This window comes from Somniosus microcephalus, chromosome 6 (genome assembly GCF_052327205.1).
Source record: "Somniosus microcephalus isolate GS21.2 chromosome 6, FLI_Smic_1.0, whole genome shotgun sequence".
In the NCBI taxonomy this organism is placed as follows: Eukaryota; Metazoa; Chordata; class Chondrichthyes; order Squaliformes; family Somniosidae; genus Somniosus; species Somniosus microcephalus.
In genome coordinates, this window is record NC_140992.1 from 61,145,781 (window position 1) to 61,168,576 (window position 22,796).

General features: G+C 42.6%; 1 protein-coding gene and 1 pseudogene across 1 annotated transcript in view; one reads left to right on the forward strand and one right to left on the reverse strand.

Moving 5' to 3' along the window:
* pex5la (peroxisomal biogenesis factor 5-like a) overlaps window positions 1–17,968 on the forward strand; it is a 250,138-nt gene extending 232,170 nt beyond the window's left edge. The window contains exon 13 of the mRNA XM_085990260.1: window positions 15,954–17,968. Within this exon, the coding sequence (XP_085846386.1) occupies window positions 15,954–16,152 (199 nt within the window). The 3' untranslated portion in view covers window positions 16,153–17,968. The remainder of the gene's footprint in view (window positions 1–15,953) is intronic.
* On the reverse strand, window positions 16,817–16,915 carry LOC147115751 (U6 spliceosomal RNA; annotated as a pseudogene).
* Window positions 17,969–22,796: the final 4,828 nt, after the last annotated feature.

Genomic DNA, 22,796 nt, shown 5'->3' on the forward strand with positions numbered 1-22,796 from the left:
AGCAAAGCCCAACAAACTCCATAAATGCTGCTAAACCCCACAATTTTCCTTCCCCAATCTGCTACACGTTATCTACCGTCTTCTTGTGTATCCTAGACTTTACTAAAGTTAAGAGATAAACATTCCCTTTATCCGAAAACCTCGGGACCAGCCGAGTTTCGGATAAAGGAGAATTTCGGAAGGTGGGTCGGCGGGGGTCCGCGGGGGGTCGTGCGCACGACTTACGCTGACGCTCAGCGTAAGTCAGTCGGGGTCGGCGGGGGTCGGGGCCGGCGGGGTCCGCGGGGGGGTCGGCGGTTGTCGGGGCTGGCGGGGTCGGCGGTTGTCGGGGTCGGGGCCGGCGGGGTCCGCGGGGGGGTCGGCGGTTGTCGGAGCCGGCGGGGTCCGCGGGGGGGTCGGCGGTTGTCGGGGCCGGCGGGGGGGTCGGCGGTTGTCGGGGCTGGCGGGGGGTCGCGCGCACGACTTACCCTTTATCCGAACTTCCGAAACCGGAACCCTCTAAAAACCGAAGGTTTTTTCGTTCGTACGCACGACTTACGCTGAACGAAAAAACCTTCGGTTTTTAGAGGGTTTCGGTTTTCGGAAGTCCGGATAAAGGGTAGTCTACCTGTATAAGTAAAACAAAGTTCCTACTACTAATTTATGGATTTCACAGATTAATTTGAGTTGTCGAATTCAATCCCCAAAACAATGATTTTAAAAATGGCAGCATACCATTGTAATGAAAACCGAATTTGATTTAAATCACTAAAACAATTCCCCTGATATTACCTTCTGTGTTATGTAGCATCACACCCTTTTTGTTATAAAACAGCATATCCTATAACTCACCTATAGCAACACAATAGAAAATCTGTCAGCAATATTACAAAAACAGTAACTGTAGCACACATCTTTTGCCTGCAAGTCATTTATTTACATCATGCCAAAGAAAAATATAAAGCAACTATGCAACAACAGGCTGCGGATTCTTAATTGATGTTGGTATGAACCCAGTGTTTACTTCACAGCAGTTAGATTTAGTAGCCTTAAAGTGACACAAACTTACACTTTATCAGAAGAGTAAAGTGTTGCATTTTACATGGTATGGTGTTCTGCCCTAAAACAGAAAAATAAAATGGTGAACTCTGGAAAAAGATGAATATTTTCCTTTGTATATTCATAAGGATATTAATAGGAATGAGGGATTACCATTATATGATGAGACACTGAGAACTTGAGGCTTTGTCACAAGAGCCGAGAAAGATTATGAGGGGTTATGATTTGGTAAATAATGAGAGATTATTTCTACTGGTCAGTGAGACTGTCATGATGGGGCACAAATTTAAGATGGTCGCAAAAAGAATTAAAGGGGAGGTTAGAAAAATCCCCTTTACACAGGTGATTGAATGTAGAATTCTCTGCCATAGACCATTACTGAAGTAGAATCCATAAGTTCCTTTAAAAAAGAATTCAATAGTGCCGGGGAAAAAAGGAAATTTAAAGGGAGCAAATAAGAGAGTGCAATTCATGTGGAGAAAAACACTGGCACAAACATAATGGGTCAAATGGACTGTTTCTTTGCTGTAATAATGGCCCAGAAATTCGGGTCTCCACGGGTGAGCACGCACGGGGTACTCACCCGTAAGCCCAATGGAAGTGCCAGTTTCCTGCATGCACTGCGCATGCGCGGGAAACCAGCACTTCCGTTCCCCTGAAAGCAGGGGTTAAGAGGTCGAACGCGTGCACAGGAGAGACTGCGCGTGCACATCGAACTTACTTTTTTTTTGCAGGTTTTCCCGGGAGGGTAAGTCTCCAGAATTTACACATTTAAAAAGCAGGCGTAAGGCCTGCTTTTTACAAGGTAAGTGGTGAATTAATTAAAATTTAAAAATTTTTTCCACAGGTTTATTATTTTTAAATACTTTAAAGCAAGGTAAGTTTATTTTCAGCCCCGTTAGAAAATAAAATTATTTTTTTCAAAAATTTAAATTGTTTAAAATAGTTATTTCATGTAATTTATAGTTTATTTAAAAAATGTGATTTTTAAAAAATTTATTTAAAGATTTAGTGATGTTTTGGAGCCCGTAGTATTTATAAGTTTTGACAGCTCTTCCTGTCAAACTTATGAATGGAGCATTCCCTGCTCCGATTGGCTCCCCATGGCCCACGTGATCCCAGGGGACGCATCAAACTAACTGCGCCCCTGGGATACGCAAGCACTGCACGCCGGCAGCTGGACCAGGCCCCGGATCGGAATTCCACGGGGGGCCCACAGCTCAACGGCCGGCGCGCAAGGTAAGTGCATGTCGGGGGCTTACACCCGCGGGAAGCTCCCGATCCGAATTTCTAGGCCATTCTGATTCTAATATGATGATCTTGCATATATAATTCATTAGAAAAGGCAATAGTGCCAGAAGACTGGCGGACAGCTAATGTTGTTCCTAATTTTAAAAAAGGGAGATGGAACAAGTCCAGGGAACTATAAACCAATTAGCTTAATGTCAGTGGTAGGAAATAATATGGAATCTTTACTCAAAGCTGTAATAGAAAAACATATAGGGCTGGATTTTCCTAGGGTATGGAGGCGGGACAGCCGGTAAACTCAGAGAAAGTGGGGGCAGATGGCAAAGCCACCCCCATCCTGCCTCTCTGCCCTTTTGCCAGGAGGCGGGAAGATATGCAGCTTCGGGTCCTGTCTCCTGGAGGCGGGAAAGGCATTTAATCCTTTTAACTGCCTGTTAACAGGTAGTTAACAGGCAGAAAAAAGGATTAGTGCCATTTTACCTTCACAGGTGAAGGCTTCCCGACCTCTGAGAACCCCGCTGGGTTGGAGGAGACATGGAGGAGGTCTGTGGCAGTTGGAGGCACCTGGAAGTAAGGTGTAGAGGTGAGTGATGGGTGCAAGTATGTGTAATACCCACTGGAAATGTTATGTACGCTAAGTATGGTTATCAATCTTTAACTTAGACACTGTATTATCATTGTTATAAATCCCTGGGTTAAAGTTGCCATGTGAAGGTACGGCAAGAACTTTTAAGGACACAATGTGACTAAGAGCAGACTTTCCATAATTCTGCACCAGTATCAACTGTTGCAGACAGTGAGGCTGCGCAGTCTCCTGGCAGAAACCCCAGGAGGAAGGGGTGGAGTCGGGGTTTCGAGCGGGAAAAAGAGAGCGACTGGAAGAGGAGAGGGCAGGAGCTCTGAAAAGAGGGCTCAGGAGGCAAATGGCTGCCGCATCCCGTCCCGGGCTTCCAAACTCGGCCGCCGCCCTTCGTATTAGTAGCACTGCATCCTGAACTGGCTGGCTGCAAGTCACCAGTACCGGGGGATCGTCGTCTGAACCCAGATCTGCAAGGCAGAGGTCTGGGGAGAGCTGCTTGCCTCGTGCTGATGGGGAGCTACTTGGAAAAGCTGCAGAGAGAGAGAGAGAGAGAGAGAGAGTCACCAACTCCAGCGGCTGCTGTGTGCTCTGCATCCAGAACTCAAAGTGGGATTCAGTGATTGTGAAGAGAATTCAACGAAGGGGTTCGGAGTCGTAAGTCTTGCAGACATTATACATACCATGAGCTCCAACTTAAGTGCGCCAACGAAAGAGTGCACTCGAATTTGGACACACGGACAGATTCTCCTTTGAATCCATGTAAATGGAGAATGTATGTTTATTATGTCTAGATTCATTCTAATGCATGCAAATGTCTAATTTAGTTCATTGACCTGTAATCTTCTTATACTGTCTGATGTTAAAACTATAAAGTAAGATAATTAGAATTTAGCCATTGTAGTAGCGATCTCCTTACAGGACTATAGAATACTGTCTACAACAGAGACCACATCTCACATATATCTAGAGAACCGTGAAGGGGTTACATTTTGGGGGCTCGTCCGGGATTGTGGTCTATTTATGTCAGTAAACTAACAGTATTGCTAAGAGAGTGGTTTGTGGTTTCTACTGGGCTGTTTGAGCATAAAAGATGGATGTTATTGAGATTGAAGCTTGGTGCAAACGGAAGCAGATAGCTACTACCCATGCCATTGTGCTGAATGGTGTTGCTAACGATGACCCTAATGATGTCTTGCTAAGGGCTGTGAATTGTGTCAAAGCCTTTGGAAAGGTTAGGATAGTTGAGCGCTGCTTGGATACAGCTACCAAGAAGCAGTTTGTGTTGATCCAGACATCAGAGAACCTGAGAGGTCATGGTTTACCTGAGGCAGTTGGGCTTTCTGAAGAGGCTGGTCCCTGGCCAGTTCAGTTTGTCCCTATTACTATTAAGGAAGAAGAAGGGTTTCAGACCAAGTTGTTGTCATTCTTGAGACAAGAAGGAAAGACTGTTGCTGATGTCAAAGGTCTGATAGGTCCTTCGGCCCTGGATATGAACACTCAGTTGGTCAGTGCCATTAGTTCTCTGGTGGATAAATGCACCAATCTGCCCTTCGAGGCTCAGGGATACCGTAAGCTCCATATGTTCTCAGGAGTGAGACCAACTCCCAGTGGGGAAGAGGAGTACGACGCCTGGGCTGAGCAGACCCTGTCTCTGCTAGAGGAATGGCAGTGCAGTGACAATGTGAAGAGGCAGAGAATAGTAGAAAGCCTTAAGGGTCCTGCTGCTGACATTGTAAGATTCTTAAAGGCGCAGAACACCTCTGCTACTTCCTTTGACTACATGCAGGCTCTAGAAACTGCCTTTGGAACTACTGAAACCATTTCAGATTTGATGGTCAGATTCAGAAGCACATTCCAGTGTGAGGGAGAGAAGCTGTCCAGTTATCTGCTGAGAATAGACAAACTGCTGCATTGTATGTTACGGAAAAGAGGGATTGAGTTGACTGAAATGAATCGGTTCCGCATTGAACAGGTTGTGCGAGGTACATTGCTCGAAGATGTGACTTCGCATACGCATGACCCATAAGTTGCGAGATCCACCTACCTTCACTGAGCTGCTAAGGGAAGTCAGAGAGGAGGAGGAGGATATGCTTCAGGCCCGGAATGTAGCAAAGAGTGCTGTGATGTCCAAGCTTGTGACTCCTGTTACAGTTCCTACTCCTAAGGGTGATGTCAACCCCGAGATGGAACAGCTGAAGAAGGAAATAAATGTCATGAGAGCCGAGATGGCATATTTTCGGTCTAAGCCCAACACAGAAAGGGATGACGCACGGGTGCAAAAGGTTGAACACCCTGCGAAGTCTAACAGCAAAATGAATGATTCCTCTAAAGGATATCCCCATGAAGGAGATAGACCTGGAGTCTTTTGTTATAACTGTGGAAAGGATGGACATTTCAAGCGAGAATGTAGAGGTGAAGAAAATCTAAAAAAAGTAAATGGCCGTCTCATAAAACTTACCAAGAAGTCGGGAAACTACAAAGGGGCACAGTAACGGAATGGCCTGCTGTCCCTGTAGTTAAGACACGTTCCGCTAAGTGCAATAATAGACGAGGGGAGAAGAAAGTCATCGCAACAAAGGTTCTTGGAACAGTAAAGTGGTTCAACGTACGAAATGGCTATGGATTCATCAACAGGAATGATACAAAGGAAGATGTATTTGTACATCAGACTGCCATAAAGAAGAATAACCCACGGAAATACCTACGCAGTGTTGGTGACGGTGAAACTGTGGAGTTTGACGTAGTGGAAGGTGAAAAGGGTGCAGAGGCGGCAAACGTCACTGGTCCAGGTGGAGTTCCAGTTCAAGGAAGCCGATATGCCGTGGACCGAAATCGTTGCCGTCGCTACAACCCTCGCCGCCGAGGGCCACCACGTAATTACCAACAGAACATTGACGCAGATGCTCTGTCTCGTCGCCCACACTACCAGAAACCAGAGTGGAAAGATGTTGCTTCAGCAGATGTGAAAGTAATGTGTCAGATGTCCGTGGTATCTGGACCAAAGAATTCATTTCATGCCCGAGAGATTGACCACTTGGGAGCGTCAATGCATGCTGTTCCCCAGGCATTTTGCAACCTTTCCAGTTTGGATGTACAAAACTTACCCATGTTGTGTTCATCTGAAATATCCAAAGTACAACAGGAGGATCCTTGTATTCATGAGGTGTTTTCAGCTCTCCGTCTGGGTGATATTACACAGATCGACAAATCAAAACATCCTGACTGTCGTCTGCTTCTAAGAGAATGGGACCACTTGGAAATTAAAGAGGGAGTGTTGTGTCGAATCACTCACCCACCCACTAAACCATGTCATCCACAGTTGGTCCTGCCTGAAAAGTACAGGGAAATAGTGATGAAGTCTTTGCATGATGATGCAGGTCATCTGGGAGTAGATAAGACCTATGGGATGGTCAAGGACAGATTCTATTGGCCGCGTATGAAGTCTGCGGTTGAGGAGTTCTGCAAGTCCTGTGCACGTTGTGTCCAGAGAAAGACTTTACCTAAAAGAGTTGCTCCTCTGTTTCACATGCAAAGTGACTAGGAGTGCCAAGTGTAATGATAGCCCCTACGGTTCGATATGTTACCTCCCTTTATACATGTGCAACCACTTATATGTAAAGTTCATTAGTCATGGGGACTAATGGGGGGGGGGGGGGAGGGGGAGTGTAATACCCACTGGAAAAGTTATGTATGCTAAGTATGGTTATCAATCTTTAACTTAGACACTGTATTATCATTGTTATAAATCCCTGGGTTAAAGTTGCCATGTGAAGGTACGGCAAGAACTTTTAAGGACACAATGTGACTAAGAGCAGACTTTCCATAATTCTGCACCAGTATCAACTGTTGCAGACAGTGAGGCTGCGCAGTCTCCAGGCAGAAACCCCAGGAGGAAGGGGTGAAGTCGGGGTTTCGAGCGGGAAAAAGAGAGCGACTGGAAGAGGAGAGGGCAGGAGCTCTGAAAAGAGGGCTCAGGAGGCAAATGGCTGCCGCATCCCGTCCCGGGCTTCCAAACTCAGCCGCCGCCCTTCGTATTAGTAGCACTGCATCCTGAACTGGCTGGCTGCAAGTCACCAGTACCGGGGGATCGTCGTCTGAACCCAGATCTGCAAGGCAGAGGTCTGGGGAGAGCTGCTTGCCTCGTGCTGATGGGGAGCTACTTGGAAAAGCTGCAGAGAGAGAGAGAGAGAGTCACCAACTCCAGCGGCTGCTGTGTGCTCTGCATACAGAACTCAAAGTGGGATTCAGTGATCGTGAAGAGAATTCAACGAAGGGGTTCGGAGTCGTAAGTCTTGCAGACATTATACATACCATGAGCTCCAACTTAAGCGCGCCAACGAAAGAGTGCACTCGAATTTGGACACAGGGACAGATTCTCCTTTGAATCCATGTAAATGGAGAATGTATGTTTATTATGTCTAGATTCATTCTAATGCATGCAAATGTCTAATTTAGTTCATTGACCTGTAATCTTCTTATACTGTCTGATGTTAAAACTATAAAGTAAGATAATTAGAATTTAGCCATTGTAGTAGTGATCTCCTTACAGGACTATAGAATACTGTCTACAACAGAGACCACATCTCACATATATCTAGAGAACCGTGAAGGGGTTACATATGCAAGGTGAATGATAAGATTAAAAAAGTGCTCACTTAAATTGTTTTCTTCCTACAGCCTTTAGCCGCAGTGGATCGGGAGAGCCGACATCCTGCTTGTCAATTTCACAGAATGGCTGTTGGAACCTCCGTTCCAACAGCCATGTGAAATTTACAAATTTGAAAGGTTTGATGAGTCCTGAACACAAAGTCTCATCAAACTAAAGAGAATGTCAATGTTTGACAGCTTCACAGAGCTGAAAATCCCTCTGGTTGGTCAGGCGAGGATGGAGGCGGGCACTGACACGACATGCAGCTGTCCCGCCTCCAACTCACCTCCATTCACAAAATCCAGCCCATAGAAACTAAAAATATAATAGTCAGCAGATTTCAAAAGGGGTCATTCTTTACCAGCTTTATTGAATTATTTTAAGAAGTAACAAAGAGTAGACAAGGGTAATAATGTAGATGTAATGTATTTGGATTTTCAAAAGGCCTTCGATGAGGTACCGCATAGTAGACTCATGACTACGGTCAAAGCATGTGGAGTCAGGGGACAGGTAACAGAATGGATCGCAAACTGCCTACAAAACAGAGAGTAGGGGTTAAGGGCAAAAGGTGAGAAGTGGTATTCCACAGGGATCGGTGCTGGGACCACTTTTTTTATTCATTCACGGGGTGTGGGTGTCACTGGCAATGCCATCATTTATTGCCCTTGAAGGTGGTGGTGGTTAGCCACCTTATACAACTGAGTGGCTTGGTAAGCCATTTCAGAGGCCAGCCCGGGTAAGAACAGCAGGTTTCCTTCCCTAAAGGGCATTAGTGAACCAGTTGGGTTTTTAGAACAATCCGGTAGTTTCATGGTCACAATTACTGATGCTAGCTTTTTATTCCAGATTTATTTAATCAACTGAATTAAAATTCCCCAGCTGCCATCGTGGGATTTAAACTCATGTCTCCAAATCATTAGTCCAGGCCTCTGGATTACTAGGAAGAATAAAGAGGCCACATACTGCTTGGATAATAAGATTAAATGGGGTAGAGGAGCAAAGAGATCTAGGGGTACAGATACACAAATAACTAAAAGTAGCGACGCAGGTTAATAAGGGCATAATAAAAGCAAACCAAGTACTGGGGTTCATTTCTAGAGGATAGAATTGAAAAGCAGGATAAACATGTTAAACTTGTATAGAACCTTGGTTAGACTACACTTGGAATACTGTGCACAGTTCTGGTCTCCATATTATTATAAAAGGGATATAAAGGCTTTGGAGAAGGTACAAAAAAAGATTTACAAGGATGATACTAGAACTAAGCAGTCATACCTATTAGGAAAGACTGAACAGCCTGGGGCTCTTTTCTGTAGAAAAGAGAAGGCAGAGAGGTGACCTGATAGAGGTCTTTAATATGATGAAGGGGTTCAATAGGGTAGGCATAGAAAAGATGTTCCACTTGTAGGGCATTCTAAAACTTGGGGCCATAAATATAAGATAGTCACTAATAAATCCAATAGGGAATTCAGGAGAAACTTCTTTACCCAAAGAGGGATAAGAATGTGGAATGCACTACCACAAGGAGGAGTTGCAGCAAACGGCAGAGATGCATTTATAAGGGGAAGCACATGAGGGAGAAAATAGAAGGGTATGATGATGGCATTCGATGAAGAGGGGTGGGAGGAGGCTCGTGTGGAGCATTGACCAGTTGGGCCGAATGGCCTGTTCCTGTGCTGTAGACACTGTTGCTCGATGATGATTCTACACCATAGTATCAGGAACTTGCAGTCACCTTCTGTATTGTCATTGCTTGACAAGTTGCTAATTAAAAGCTGCAGCAAAATTATTGCTTATTCTGTGAGAAGTGCTGTCAGTTACTGCCAGCTCCTTCTCACTGTCTGTGTCTTAACAATTACAATTAAGTGCTTTTCCAAATGAAATATATTTAATTTTATTGCTGTAATGATGAATAACCTTTCCTCACTAATCTTCACGCTGATCCTTGCTCATGGTGCAATCTAAACTCATTTAAAATATTCCCGGTCACGCAGTTTCACAGCAGTTTGCCTAGAAGGTAGTGCGTTTTCAGTAAAGGGCATTGTTTTCTGGAAATTTGTTAGTAAATCAGTAGCATGATTGGTGTGATGTTGTCATCACATCAGTGATCATTTCTGCCATTATTTTTTCTGAAAAGTAATCATTGTACTCGACCTTTTTCAAGTTTTAAAAAAATGGAACAAATGTATCTGTACTCAGTTTCTGTTTTTATGATTTTTAAACATTTGAATTTCTCAATCACGAGCTCTTCACAAAGTGAGATTCACATTTTAAACAAGGCAAAGCATCATTCACTCTACTAACTAGGATTAAAAGCGTTCTTAATGTTAACTATTTAATCAATCCAGCTCAGCTGTGTTTCTATGATCTACTGTCTGAATGTTGAACGATGTAAATCGATTCCACTCCAAATCAGACAGGAGACAGTCGGTCATAAAATACAGATGGGAGGCAGCATACGATAAGAAAGGGCTGAGAGAGACGTCTCAGAGCCACAAGAATAATCGTGAAATCAGAATAAAGCAAAGAGAGACAAACCACAGCTACATAAGTAATTGCAGCGTTCACCAGAGCTGGATAAAGACCAAGTTAAGGTAGAGCTGAATAATCTATCCAAAATAAATCTGAGAGAGAAAGCAGAACTGGGAGAATCAGCATTCAGAGTGGCCATCTTGATATTTTGCTATCTAAGACTAGCCCTTTCTTAAAATAAGATGGCTGTCACACATAGGCCTAGAAATTCAATGAGGCTCAAATGGGCGGTGGCACGCGGGGCGAGATTTGCTTGCGCCCGTTAAGAAAGCGCAGACAGCATGTTAATTTGGTGCTGCCTGCTGATTTGAATGATTTTAGCGCACAGCCCAGCACCGAATGCGCTGCTTCAGGCTGTTTGCTCAGCAGGAGGCCCAGTGTCAGGTCCCTCTGGTGTCGCTGGAATGAGCTGCAATCTCTTTAAAGCAAGGCTGTTATTTTTGAAAGCGGGCGCTAGCCCTTAATGATCAACTGCCTTCTGAAATTTTTTTTTTTTTTAAATCATTCCAAAGAAGGCAGTCTTCAGCTCTTAAAGCTGAACTGCCTTCTGCACATAAAAAATACTTCAGCACTAACACAAATGGCTTAACAGGCCAGGGAAAGGGCACACAGCACTCAAGCTTTGTGCAGAGGGTCAACACTGGAAGAGATGTCTTCTACCCACTGGGGGCCAAGAGGCCCTCCAGAAAGAAGGATGTAGGACCAGGTCACGGAGGTCAGCAGCGTCACCCCCCCAGGACCTGGCTCCAGTGCCCAAAGAAGTTTCATGACCTCAGACAAGTGGTCAAGGTCAGTAAATGCAACTTCAAAAGCCGTCTCCTACTAACTGCACTATTAGCCTCACATACTGCTCAATGCACAACCACCACCATCGCCCACCGCCCCCCCGTCACAACATCACTCACCTACCAACAATCTCTACCAATCATGAGGCACACCTCACATTTTTAGCTTCACCTCAACCCCTTGGAGGAGATGGCCATTCTCATTCTTGGCAGGGACATGGCTGAGCCCTTGGCCAGCAGTAAAGCTGAAAGAATACAAGTTGCTGGTATCTTCCTATGTTATTAGCTTCATACGTTATCCTCCTTCTCACATCCCACTTCCCCCTCATCCCACAATCTCTTCTGATGTACAAACTGCATATAGATGCATCTGTTGCATTCACGCCCCCCCCCCCTCACCACAACCCTCCCTTGTGCCTTCCTTATTTTAGACACCCAATAATTCCAGCCTGCCCAGCCAGAGGTTGACCAAGGAGAGTGAAGAAGAACACTGCCACTCGATCTGACACTCCCAGCCACCAGCGCCTCAAGGCCATCTGCAGTGTCCCCCACAAAGTCAGCAGCCTTCCACCAGCCATGCTGCAACCACTGGGGTAGCACTGCGTGACATCACTAGGATAGGCAAAGGCACATGCAAAACAGTCACTAAGGGAATGCACAAGGGTGATTAGTTGATTTTTTTGATGTAATATTGGATGCATTAGGGACGGGTTCCTTGAGCAGTATGTAACTGAACCAACCAGGGGGCAGGCAATCTTAGATCTGGTCCTGTGTAATGAGACAGGATTAATAAAAAATGTCCTAGTAAAGGATCCCCTTGGAATGAGTGACCATAATATGGTTGAATTCCAAATTCAGTTTGAGGATGAGAGAGTTGGATCTCAAACCAGCGTACGGAGCTTAAATAAAGGAGACTATGAAGGTATGAGAGTAGAATTGACTAAAGTGGACTGGGAAAACAGATTAAAGTGTAAGACAGTACAAGAGCAGTGGTCTACATTCAAGGAGATATTTCACATCTTTCAAGATAAATATATTCCACGGAGGAAAAAGGGGAGTAAAAGACAAGACAGCCATCCGTGGCTTAGTAAAGTAATAAAGGATAGTATCCGACTGAAAACAAGGGCATATAAAGTAGCCAAATCTAGTGGGAGGATAGAAGATTGGGAAGCATTTAAAAGCCAGCAAACAATAACTAAAAGATTAATTAAGAAAGGGAAGATAATGAAAGTAAACTAGCAAAAAATATAAAAACAGATAGCAAAAGTTTCTACAGCTATATAAAAAGAAAAAGGGTGGCTAAAGTGAATGTTGGTCCCTTAGAGGATGGGACCGGGAAACTAGTGCAGGGGAACATGGAGTTGGCAAAGACGCTGAACAAATATTTTGTATCAGTCTTTACAGTAGAGGACACTAAAAATATCCCAACACTGGACAAACAGGGGGCAATGGGGGGGAGGAGCTAAACACGATTAAAATCACTAAGGAGATGGTACTCAGTAAAATAATGGGACTTAAGGTGGATAAATCCCCCGGACCTGATGGCCTACATCCTAGGGTCTTGAGAGAAGTGGCGGTAGGGATTGTGGATGCATTGGTGATTATTTTCCAGAACTCCCTGGACTCAGGAAAGGTCTCGGCAGATTGGAAAACTGCTAATGTAACACCCTTATTTAAGGAGGGAAGTAGACAAAAAGCTGGAAACTATAGACCAGTTAGCCTAACATCTGTGGTTGGCAAAATGTTGGAGTCCATTATTAAGGAAACAGTAACAGAGCATTTGGATAAACATAATTTAATAGGACAGAGTCAGCATGGTTTTACGAAGGGGAAGTCATGTTTGACAAATTTGCTCGAATTCTTTGAGGATGTAACATACAGGGTGGATAAAGGGGAACCAGTGGATGTAGTGTATTTGGACTTCCAAAAGCATTTGACAAGGTTCCACACAAAAGATTACTGATCAAGATAAGAAATCATGGGATTGGGGGTAATATACTGGCATAGGTGGAAGATTGGCTATCTCACAGAAAACAAAGAGTTGGGATAAATGGTTCATTCTCGGGCTGGCAATCAGTAACTAGTGGTGTTCCGCAGGGGTCAGTGCTGGGACCCCAACTCTTTACAATCTATATTAACGATTTGGAGGAAGGGACCGAGTGCAACATATCCAAGTTTGCCGACGATACAAAGATGGGAGGGAAAGCAGTGAGTGAGGAGGACATAAAAAACCTGCAAAAGGACATAGACAGGCTAAGTGAGTGGGCAGAGATTTGGCAGATGCAATATAATGTTGGGAAGTGTGAGGTTATGCACTTTGGCAGAAAAAATCAAAGAGCAAGTTATTATCTAAATGGAGAGAAACTGCAAAGTGCTACAGTACAAAGGGATCTGGGGGTCCTGGTGCATGAAACACAAAAAGTTAGTATGCAGGTGCAGCAGGTGATCAGGAAGGCCAATGGAATCTTAGCTTTTATTGTGAGGGGGATGGAGTATAGAAACAGGGAAGTCTTGCTGCAGTTATACAGGGTATTGGTGAGGCCACACCTGGAATACTGCGTGCAGTTTTGGTTTCCATATTTAAGAAAAGATATACTTGCTCTCGAGGCGGTTCAGAGAAGGTTCACTCGGTTGATTCCGGAGATGAGGGGGTTGACGTATGAGGAAAGGTTGAGTAGGTTAGGACTCTACTCATTGAAGTTCAGAAGAATGAGAGGCGATCTTATCGAAACATATAAGATTGTGCGGGGGCTTGATCGGGTGGATGCGGTGAGGATGTTTCCACTGATGGGTGAGACTAGAACTAGGGGGCATAATCTAAGAATAAGGGGCTGCCCTTTCAAAACTGAGATGAGGAGAAACTTCTTCACTCAGAGGGTAGTAAATCTATGGAATTTGCTACCCCAGAGAGCTGCGGAAGCTGCAACATTAAATAAATTTAAAATGGAGATAGTTTCCTAGCAGATAAGGGAATTAGGGGTTACGGGGAAAGGGCAGGGAAGTGGATGTGAGTTTAGATTTGGATCAGCCATGATCGTATTGAATGGCGGAGCAGGCCCGAGGGGCCGTATGGCCTACTCCTGCTCCTACTTCTTATGTTCATACATGGATAAAGTTGGATTGGAAAGTTTGCTTTGTGGTGGCTTTTATTTCAGCATTGTGGCCAAGAGGACACTATGATGGTCAGCATCAGAGGGAAGGTAAGGTGTGGGACAAATGTTGAAAGGGGAATTGGGGTTGTGGGTCACTGGTACCGCAGGCAGATGATTCGATCCCAGATATTCCGGCCAAAAAGGGGCTGTTGGGATTGCCTCCTTCCTTCTGCTTCCTCCTCTTCTGGTTCCTTCTCCTTGCCTTTGAGCAGCTTGTCCCCAGGACTGTGAGCACGTGGTATTCTCAGAGGCCTTCCTTTAACATCCAAAGCCCTGCAAGCGTCCAGCAGCACTCTCTGCACACTAACAACTTTTTAGATGTATTGCACCAAGCCACTACTCCAATAAAATATTTTTAAAAACTCAAAGCTGAAATCAAAACTTACCTGAAAGATATGTGTGTCCCTTTAAGAAGTACCGACAGCATCTCCGTACAACTGCTGCATGCACGTTCTTCCGTGCATGGTTAGGAGTGGGCGGTATGGAATGCGGCGACATCCAAAATCGCAGTCGTGCATCAATTCAGGCGTTGCACACCGATTGACGTCATGATCTTTACATTTGCATTGGAGAGGCGAGCGCAGGCAACAGCAGCGCTACCGGCCTCTCCAAAATGGCGGCTGCCGTGTTCCACGCCGGAACACAGCAGCTGCCTTTTTTCTTAATCCTTAACGGCCGGCGCTACAAGATCGAATTTCACGGCCATATTTTTTTCCAAAGGTAATCAAAAACAATTTGCAACTATTATAGGATACAATAGTCGTTAATCTGATCATGCACCATTCATTTTTTTCATGCAAGACAGAACTATTTGTTTCTATCTTGAATGCTTTGTAAATCTTATGCTTTCTACAAATGTATGAAAGAAATCTGGAAATGTACCATTTTAATTTTTATGATTCTGTAAGAAGCATTTATATTATAAATCAAGATGCAGACCTGTATTTTTCAAAATATGTAGAATTAATGTAGGTAGGAAGCTTAGAAATGTATGTTAGTGAATAACTATTTTGAGAATACTGCAGTACTTGAACGTGAATTGGGCAACTCTTTGCATATCCATTTAACATTGGAGCACAGGCACAAATATCAAGAGTATTCCAGATACCTTGTTTCGAAGTCTTCCACTCTGGGGAGGAGGAGGAGAATCATTGTTTGTTTGTACTGGTTTTTTTTAAATGTGGAAAGCAGGTGCCTTCTTTGCAGTCATCAGTGACTTAAAACTAGAAAATTAACTAGTCTCCCCAACATGCACAATATTACTTTATTTTCTCAGTAGGAACAGTCTGACCACATTGTATCACAGGTGTGTTAATTAACTTGGGTACATATCTGTATAGCTAACTTGGGAAAAGAATTATATGCAAGTTAGAAAATAGAGTACACTAGATATATTTTTGCTTGCTGGAAAAAAGCAATCTTTTTCTTTCCCATTATACAGGGAAAGCAAATATTCATCAAGAGTGGCCCAATTAAGCATAGTGATGACACCTATTCTGTTATTAGAACCATAGATGCAGTTGATTTGCTCAACCAACAGATATGAAATATATTAACTATAGACTTTTTAAAAATGCCAAGAGATAATGCCGTCTGTAAATGTTGGATCTTATCTTGACAATTTTTTTTTTTTTTTTTTAAAGTGTAATTTATAATCTTAACTCTGATTATGCTAATTATATTAAGTTTGCCCTCATCAAGGTGATAGATGTAATTGCTGGAGAATGGAACATTTCCCAGTCTGGTATACAGCATCAGCAATAACCAATCTTCTGCTATCTTTTAGTACAACTGTCAATCAGAAGTTGTGTTATGCTGTGGACTAGTTATATTTAGAACAATCGCATGCATAACACTAACTCCGAACTGTATGTAAACAATATATATAAAAAACAAATTCATGTTTAATATGGTAATGACCTTCTGGCACAGCATTAACAATTTATTTAACTTCTTTGTATTTCAAACAGGGAAGCTGTCAGCAATTTCCTTACAGCCTTGAACTTGCAGAGGAAGAGCCGAAGCACACAATTCTGCCATCAATTCATTTCAGGCAGCATCTGGTCAGCTGTCAGGATAGCAGTCTCCCTGATGGACCAGCCTGAGCTCTTTCAAGCAGCACATGTAGGAGACCTTGACACCTTAATGAAAGCCTTTAATATGGACTGATCTGCTTTCTAGCAAACATTTAAGGTTAATATGGTAGGGATTTCCATGTAAATGTATGTATCAAGATTTTTACAGTTAGTTTACTGAAGGATTTTCATGGGGAATACTTGACCCATTTCCTAAACACTATCCAATGGTTTTGCAGTCATTTTGGTATAATAGATCAAATTGGAATTCATCAAAATTCAATCTAATATGTTATTCACAACCAATTATCATTTTAAGATACAGTACACCTTTTGGGTGGTGGTATTTAAAAGCTCAATAGCAACTATAACAATGTTTCCGATGTTTGATAAAGTGAGGTAATATTTTTAAGTCGTTGCGATCTTTAACAATTATCAATGTAACAGTTTTTATTCACTTGGGAGCTGGAAATTAATGCACTTTAGTAAAAAGTTAAGTTGAATGTCATCAGAACAGCTCCTCTCATAAATAAAGGCTAAAATTTGAGGTAGGACACACAATCTAGCATGAATTAAACACCGCAATCTGTGGATTAAGAGAACATTTAGTTACATGATACAATTTAAAACATTCTGGTCTTACCTGCATCCAATCTACAGAACAGCAACTCCACAGTTAGATCAAGTTTTGCTACTTAAATGATCCAAATATCTACACAGTAAATCGACCCAATTTTTGTTGCAGACAACATAATGCCAGATGGATAGGAACGAATGTGTGTGTCATCCTTGTGCAGGGGCCATGTAAATCTTCTTTGTATCGTTCCAATTTTAGGATAGGTTCAGTGAAAGAAAACATGAATGTTAATTACTGTTTTATTTGAGGACAGCAATAAGTAAGGTTGTCTTATATTCCTTCACCACTGTGGTTTTTTTACTACATTTCCCCTCATCAATCTTTCACCTTGTTGTGTCTATCAGCATGGGTTTTGACAAGCCCACCTAAATCCCATGATAATTCTGAAGTGATGAAACACAACTCCTTCTGTGGTAGTGGAAAAATAAAAAGGTGGAAAATGTTAGAAAACAGACACCAAGTAAAGTTAATTACATTCCTGAAAAATACTCTGATTTACAAAGGCAATGTTTATCAAATGAAGCTGAAAATTATAAATTCCTACAGCAACAAAACAGTTCTATTAAGTTTCACTAGATCTTTCTCTCATTGGAGGAATATTTTTGTTTCTGTCCAAAAGATTGAAAACTGGTATTTTAAAGTACAGATCTTATTTTTCCCCCCGTTTTGGTTACTCATTGTTTAGCTACCCAAAAGGATACTGTATGTTAAAGGTCAACCTTTTAAAGATTAATGTAGTAAAATATATTTTCTATTGGATCCAGTTTAGAATAAGATTAAATATGAAAGCATTTAAATGTTTCATTTCATTTTTAATAATTTTGTGATTTGGTTTCTTTTCCAGTCTGCATCTATAAAATTGTTATTGTTTCAATTTATTTATGGTCTTTATAATTTTGTGGTATTTAACAAAGCCACTGCAGGTTTTACATGTTTTTGTACCAGGCTGCTGTGGGAGGCAAAGGAGGAGATTGCAGGGGCTCTGACACAAATTTTCAGAACCTCTCTGGCCACAGGGGATGTACCAGAGGACTGGAGAACAGCTAACGTAGTACCATTATTCAAGAAGGGTAGCAGGGATAAACCAGGGAATTACAGGCCAGTGAGCCTAACATCTGTGGTAGGGAAATTATTGGAAAAAATTCTGAGGGACAAAATTAGTCTCCACTTGGAGAGGCAAGGATTAATCGGGGATAGTCAGCATGGCTTTGTCAAGGGTAAATCATGTCTGACAAATCTGATTGAATTTTTCGAGGGGGTGACTAGGGGGGTGGATGAGGGAAATGCTGTGGATGTGGTTTACATGGACTTCAGTAAAGCTTTTGACAAAGTCCCGCATAGGAGACTGGTCAAGAAGGTAAGAGCCCATGGGATCCAGGGTGCCTTGGATCCTAAACTGGCTGAGTGGCAGGAGGCAGAGGGTGATGGTCGAAGGTTGCTTTTGTGACTGGAAGCCTGTGTCCAGTGGGGTACCTCAGGGATCGGTGCTGGGTCCCTTGTTGTTTGTGATCTACATAAATGATTTGGATGAGAATGTAAAAGGTATGATCAGTAAGTTCGCAGATGACACGAAAATTGGTGGGGTGGTAAATTGTGAGGAGGAAAGCCTCAGGCTACAGGACGATATAAACGGGTTGGTCAGATGGGCGGAAAAGTGGCAAATGGAATTTAACCCTGAAAAGTGCGAGGTGATGCATTTTGGACGGACAAATAAGGCAAGGGAATACACAATGAGTGGTAGGACCCTAGGAAGTACAGAGGGTCAGAGGGACCTTGGTGTACATGTACATAGATCCCTGAAGGCAGCGGAACAGGTAGATAAGGTGGTTAAAAAGGCATATGGGATACTTGCCTTCATTAGCCGAGGCATAGAATATAAGAGCAGGGAGGTTATGATGGAACTGTACAAAACGCTGGTGAGGCCACAGCTGGAGTACTGTGTGCAGTTCTGGTCGCCTCACTATAGGAAGGATGTGATTGCTTTGGAGAGGGTGCAGAGAAGATTCACCAGGATGTTACCTGGGATGGAGCGCCTCAGCTATGAAGAGAGGCTGGACAGGCTGGGGTTGTTTTCCTTGGAGCAAAGAAGGCTGAGGGGGGACCTGATTGAGGTGTACAAAATGATGAGGGGCATAGATAGGGTAGACAAAGAGGAACTTTTCCCCTTAGTAGGGGGGTCAATAACAAGGGGGCATAGATTCAGGGTAAGGGGCAGGAGATTTAGAGGGGATTTGAGGAGGAACTTTTTCACCCAGAGGGTGGTTGGAATGTGGAACTCAATGCCTGAAAGGGTGGTAGAGGCAGGAACCCTCACAACATTCAAGAAGCATTTGGATGAGCACTTGAAATGCCATTGCATACAAGGCTATGGACCAAATGCTGGAAAATGGGATTAGACTGGACAGGGATGGATGGGCGGCGCAGACACGATGGGCCGAAGGGCCTCTTTCTGTGCTGTAAAACTCTATGACTCTATGATTAAAATGGCCCAGTATTTAAACTCAATGGAAACCGAAATCAACAGAGGGCATTAGAAATAGGGAATTAAGCAGAAGATAGGAGTTGCCAGAGCTACAATCAAGGGTTTCAAAACTGAATATATCCTGAAGATTTGGATTTTATTATTTTAAAGTAAGCATGCAAAAGGAAAATAATTTAATATCAATATGTTATAAAGCATGTTTCATTCTGAAAACCATGTTCTAAGACCAGTAACCACTTCCTTAGGAATGTTCTAGTAGAATTAAAATACTGCATTGCACTGAACGAATTGGTCCATTAGGAATATGTATATATGCCTCATCAGTCAGAAAATATATTTCATATAAATATAGGGAGGGAAAAACATTGCTGTGGTTTTGGATAACCTAACACTGTTTTCTCTTTTGATACACTCAGTCCAAACTACATTCCTAGCACAAAAAGAATCACACCGCATGACTCAGAGAATTCTCCTTTCTTTCATGCTCCATACATCTTTATTTTACAGTAACTTTTTTTCCTTAAATATGATGTAGTTTACGGCATGTTTATGATGTATTCTGTCACTGCATGGGGTGAGGGAGGAAGCATCAAAGCCATAATTGGGCAGTGTAAAATACATCTTACAATTTGTAGCAAAAAATCAGTAGCTATTTTACATGACTGTCAAATCAATTATTAGCACAAATATATTTTAGTAGATAATATAGTAATCAAATGTGCATTTTCAGTTCTATTTATTGAAAACTTGGCTAAGCTTATAAAAAGATTGTTTCTGGTGGACAACTGTGTTACTGTCACATTCCTCACACGCTTTTAGCAATACAATAGCCCTTCAAGAACTGCTGCAGCATTCACACACTGTATTAACAAAATGGAACACATTTCAAATATTTCATCTTGTTCTTGAGACATTTCAATAATCCTATAGCATAGTTAATGGGATAGAATGTGACACTAATGAGAGAACATTGTGTACTTGAGCTGCTGCTGCTTATGACATACTCAAGAAATAACAGTAACGCACGATTAGTATGATGTCCAGTATTCAAGCACTATTATTATTGCTTTAATTGCACATGGAAATCTACTTTTATCCATAGCAGCAATTATCTGGTGCTTTGAGATGTCCAGCATACTTAGGTCAAATAATACAGTTTTTAAAACTTTTGACATTTGTGCCCAAATGTAATAATTTAATCTTTATAGGTGATTATCTGAAGTATTATTGACTAAAGTTAAAAACTACCTATGGCTCAATTTGAAAATGTACATCTGCATGAATTTGTCAAAAGCATCAATAAACACCTTAAATGCATTAATTATAAAGAAATAATGCTTACAGAATTATGTATAATACATGAGGGGCAAATATTTCCTCTGTGCACAGTGTGGCAAAAGGATGAACCTATTTTTTATTAAAGCATTTATGATTTTGCTACACCTAACACACAAAGGAAATCTTATCCTCCATTCTTTGTTGAAAGCCAATTCTGGTTGCATTAATAATTCACACATCTGTTTGCCTACATTTATAAATGCCTTTTGGTAGTATAAGGAAAATGTTTATTCAAACATTTGCTCATTCTTAAAACCAGGACCATAACCACAGAGTATTTTTCTCAATGCCCTTATATTGTTTAACATGAATTTATTAGCATGACTGTGCTAGCAGCAATTGGTAACTTTTTTTTCCTTAACAATTTGTTTCCATTTGGGAACTATCTGTAAGAAATGAACTGTCTAGTTCTGAGGGACTTTGACCCTATTGTACATTGAGTGATGAAATCATCAGGGTATGAAACAATTTGCAGGTAATACAAATGTATAAATACTTCTTGAGGCTTCAGACTGGCATTTGCACAAAATGAGGACTGCCAATGTAGACTGTGAGGATTTCTGATATGTACAGAACAGGATAGGTTATTTAAATAAATAAAGTCAAATATGCACAAATTATTTGCTGTCCAGATTTTCTCTCGTAAATTACTCACTTTGAAAGATGTAACTGCTTATATCATGGCTTAGCATTCTATTGACATTCAGTAGGACTAACTGCAAAGCAGGATTATTATACAGAAACTAATGGGTGTCTTCAAGTAATTCTCTTTCTCCTACCTCCTCTCTCGCACACATAAAATAAAATAAACTTTAATCAAACTGGAAAGTTATGGTGGGTTCAAGTCTGTGAGCATTAATCAGGCCCGCAGTTAAAATGGCATGCGTGTCCCGATTACCTCATCAAGCCTCGACTTCGCCATTTAAATTAGGCCCTGCGCCTCTGGGGCAAGCAGCCTTCCCATGCCAACGCGTCGGGAATTCAGCGCATACCGCCCCCTACTATCTTAATCTTCGCCCACACCATTCCCACTGGGAAAGGGGGAGGGGGAAGAGGTTAAAACACCCCCTCTAGACCTATCGCATGGAGTATGTTTTTCAGCCCAAGGTCAGGCAGTGGAGCAAAATAAAAGCTCAAAACTCCATTTTCTAGGCACCAAAACAGCAAATATAGTAAGTCAGCAATAAGTCACGTTTATTCCAACTGTATACATTTCTTTCTGTGCGTCAGTACAACAACTTGCATTTATATACTATCTTTAAATAGAAAAAAGGTCCAAGGCAGTTTAAAGAGGTAAAGTTAGAAGTAACTGAAAGCTGAACTTTTAAGAAGGTGGTTTCTAGGTGAAGAGAGAAGTAGAGGTAGAAAAGTTTTTAAGGAGGAAGTTCCAGGGAGTACGGCCAAGTCATTGAATGCGCTGCTAGCAATGGTGGTGAAAGGAAGGAGGATGCACAAAATGCCAACCTCAGAGGACTGTTACAAGCGAGGTTGTAGATGTACGGTGGAGTGGGGATATGGAGGGATTTGAATATAGGGATAAAGATTTTAAATTCACTGCACAAAAGAATAGGGAGCCAGTGTAGGTCAGTGAGAAGGGGGGTTATGGGGATTGCCAGGATTTTGCACAGCTTAATTTAGCCTAAATGAATGGTGGGGAAGGAGACGAAGTCAATGTCAAAGGAGTGACATTTACAGCAGGGCTGAAAACATGGCTTTGATCTTCCTGCAGTTCATTTTGAATTATCTGTGATAATGTCAAACAGCCCGAGATGCACTGGTTGCATTGGCACTGGTAGGAGGGGAGTCACATAAAGGCAGTGTCAAGGAGCTGAATAACAGAGCAGGGACAATGGAGGAGGATGGCATAGTTGACCAAGTCAAACACCACAGAGAGGGCAAAGAGGACAGGGAGAGATAATGGCCTCGCTATGAACGCCCTTATGAGTGGGAAAGGGTTGGGGGTGGTTAAAATTTTTAAACTGGGTCGCAGCCCAAACCAGCCGCATACGCACCAGTTGCCATTTGTATGGCGGTGGGTTTTGTGAGTGTCCCGCTGTCGAGAGGCTCAGGATACCTGGCAGTAAAAGGGAGGTGGGAGCTGACGGCTCAAGAAGGTAAGTGCCTTTTATAGCACTCCTTGTGAGCCTTGAGGAGCAGGAGTGCGCCCTCCGACCCCTCAAGGAAACCTTCGGCCTCTCCTCTACCAATGATGATCTCTTCCCCCCACCCCCCAAAAGCCCCGATCTCTCACTCCCTCCCTCATGTGATGGCCTCTCTTGCC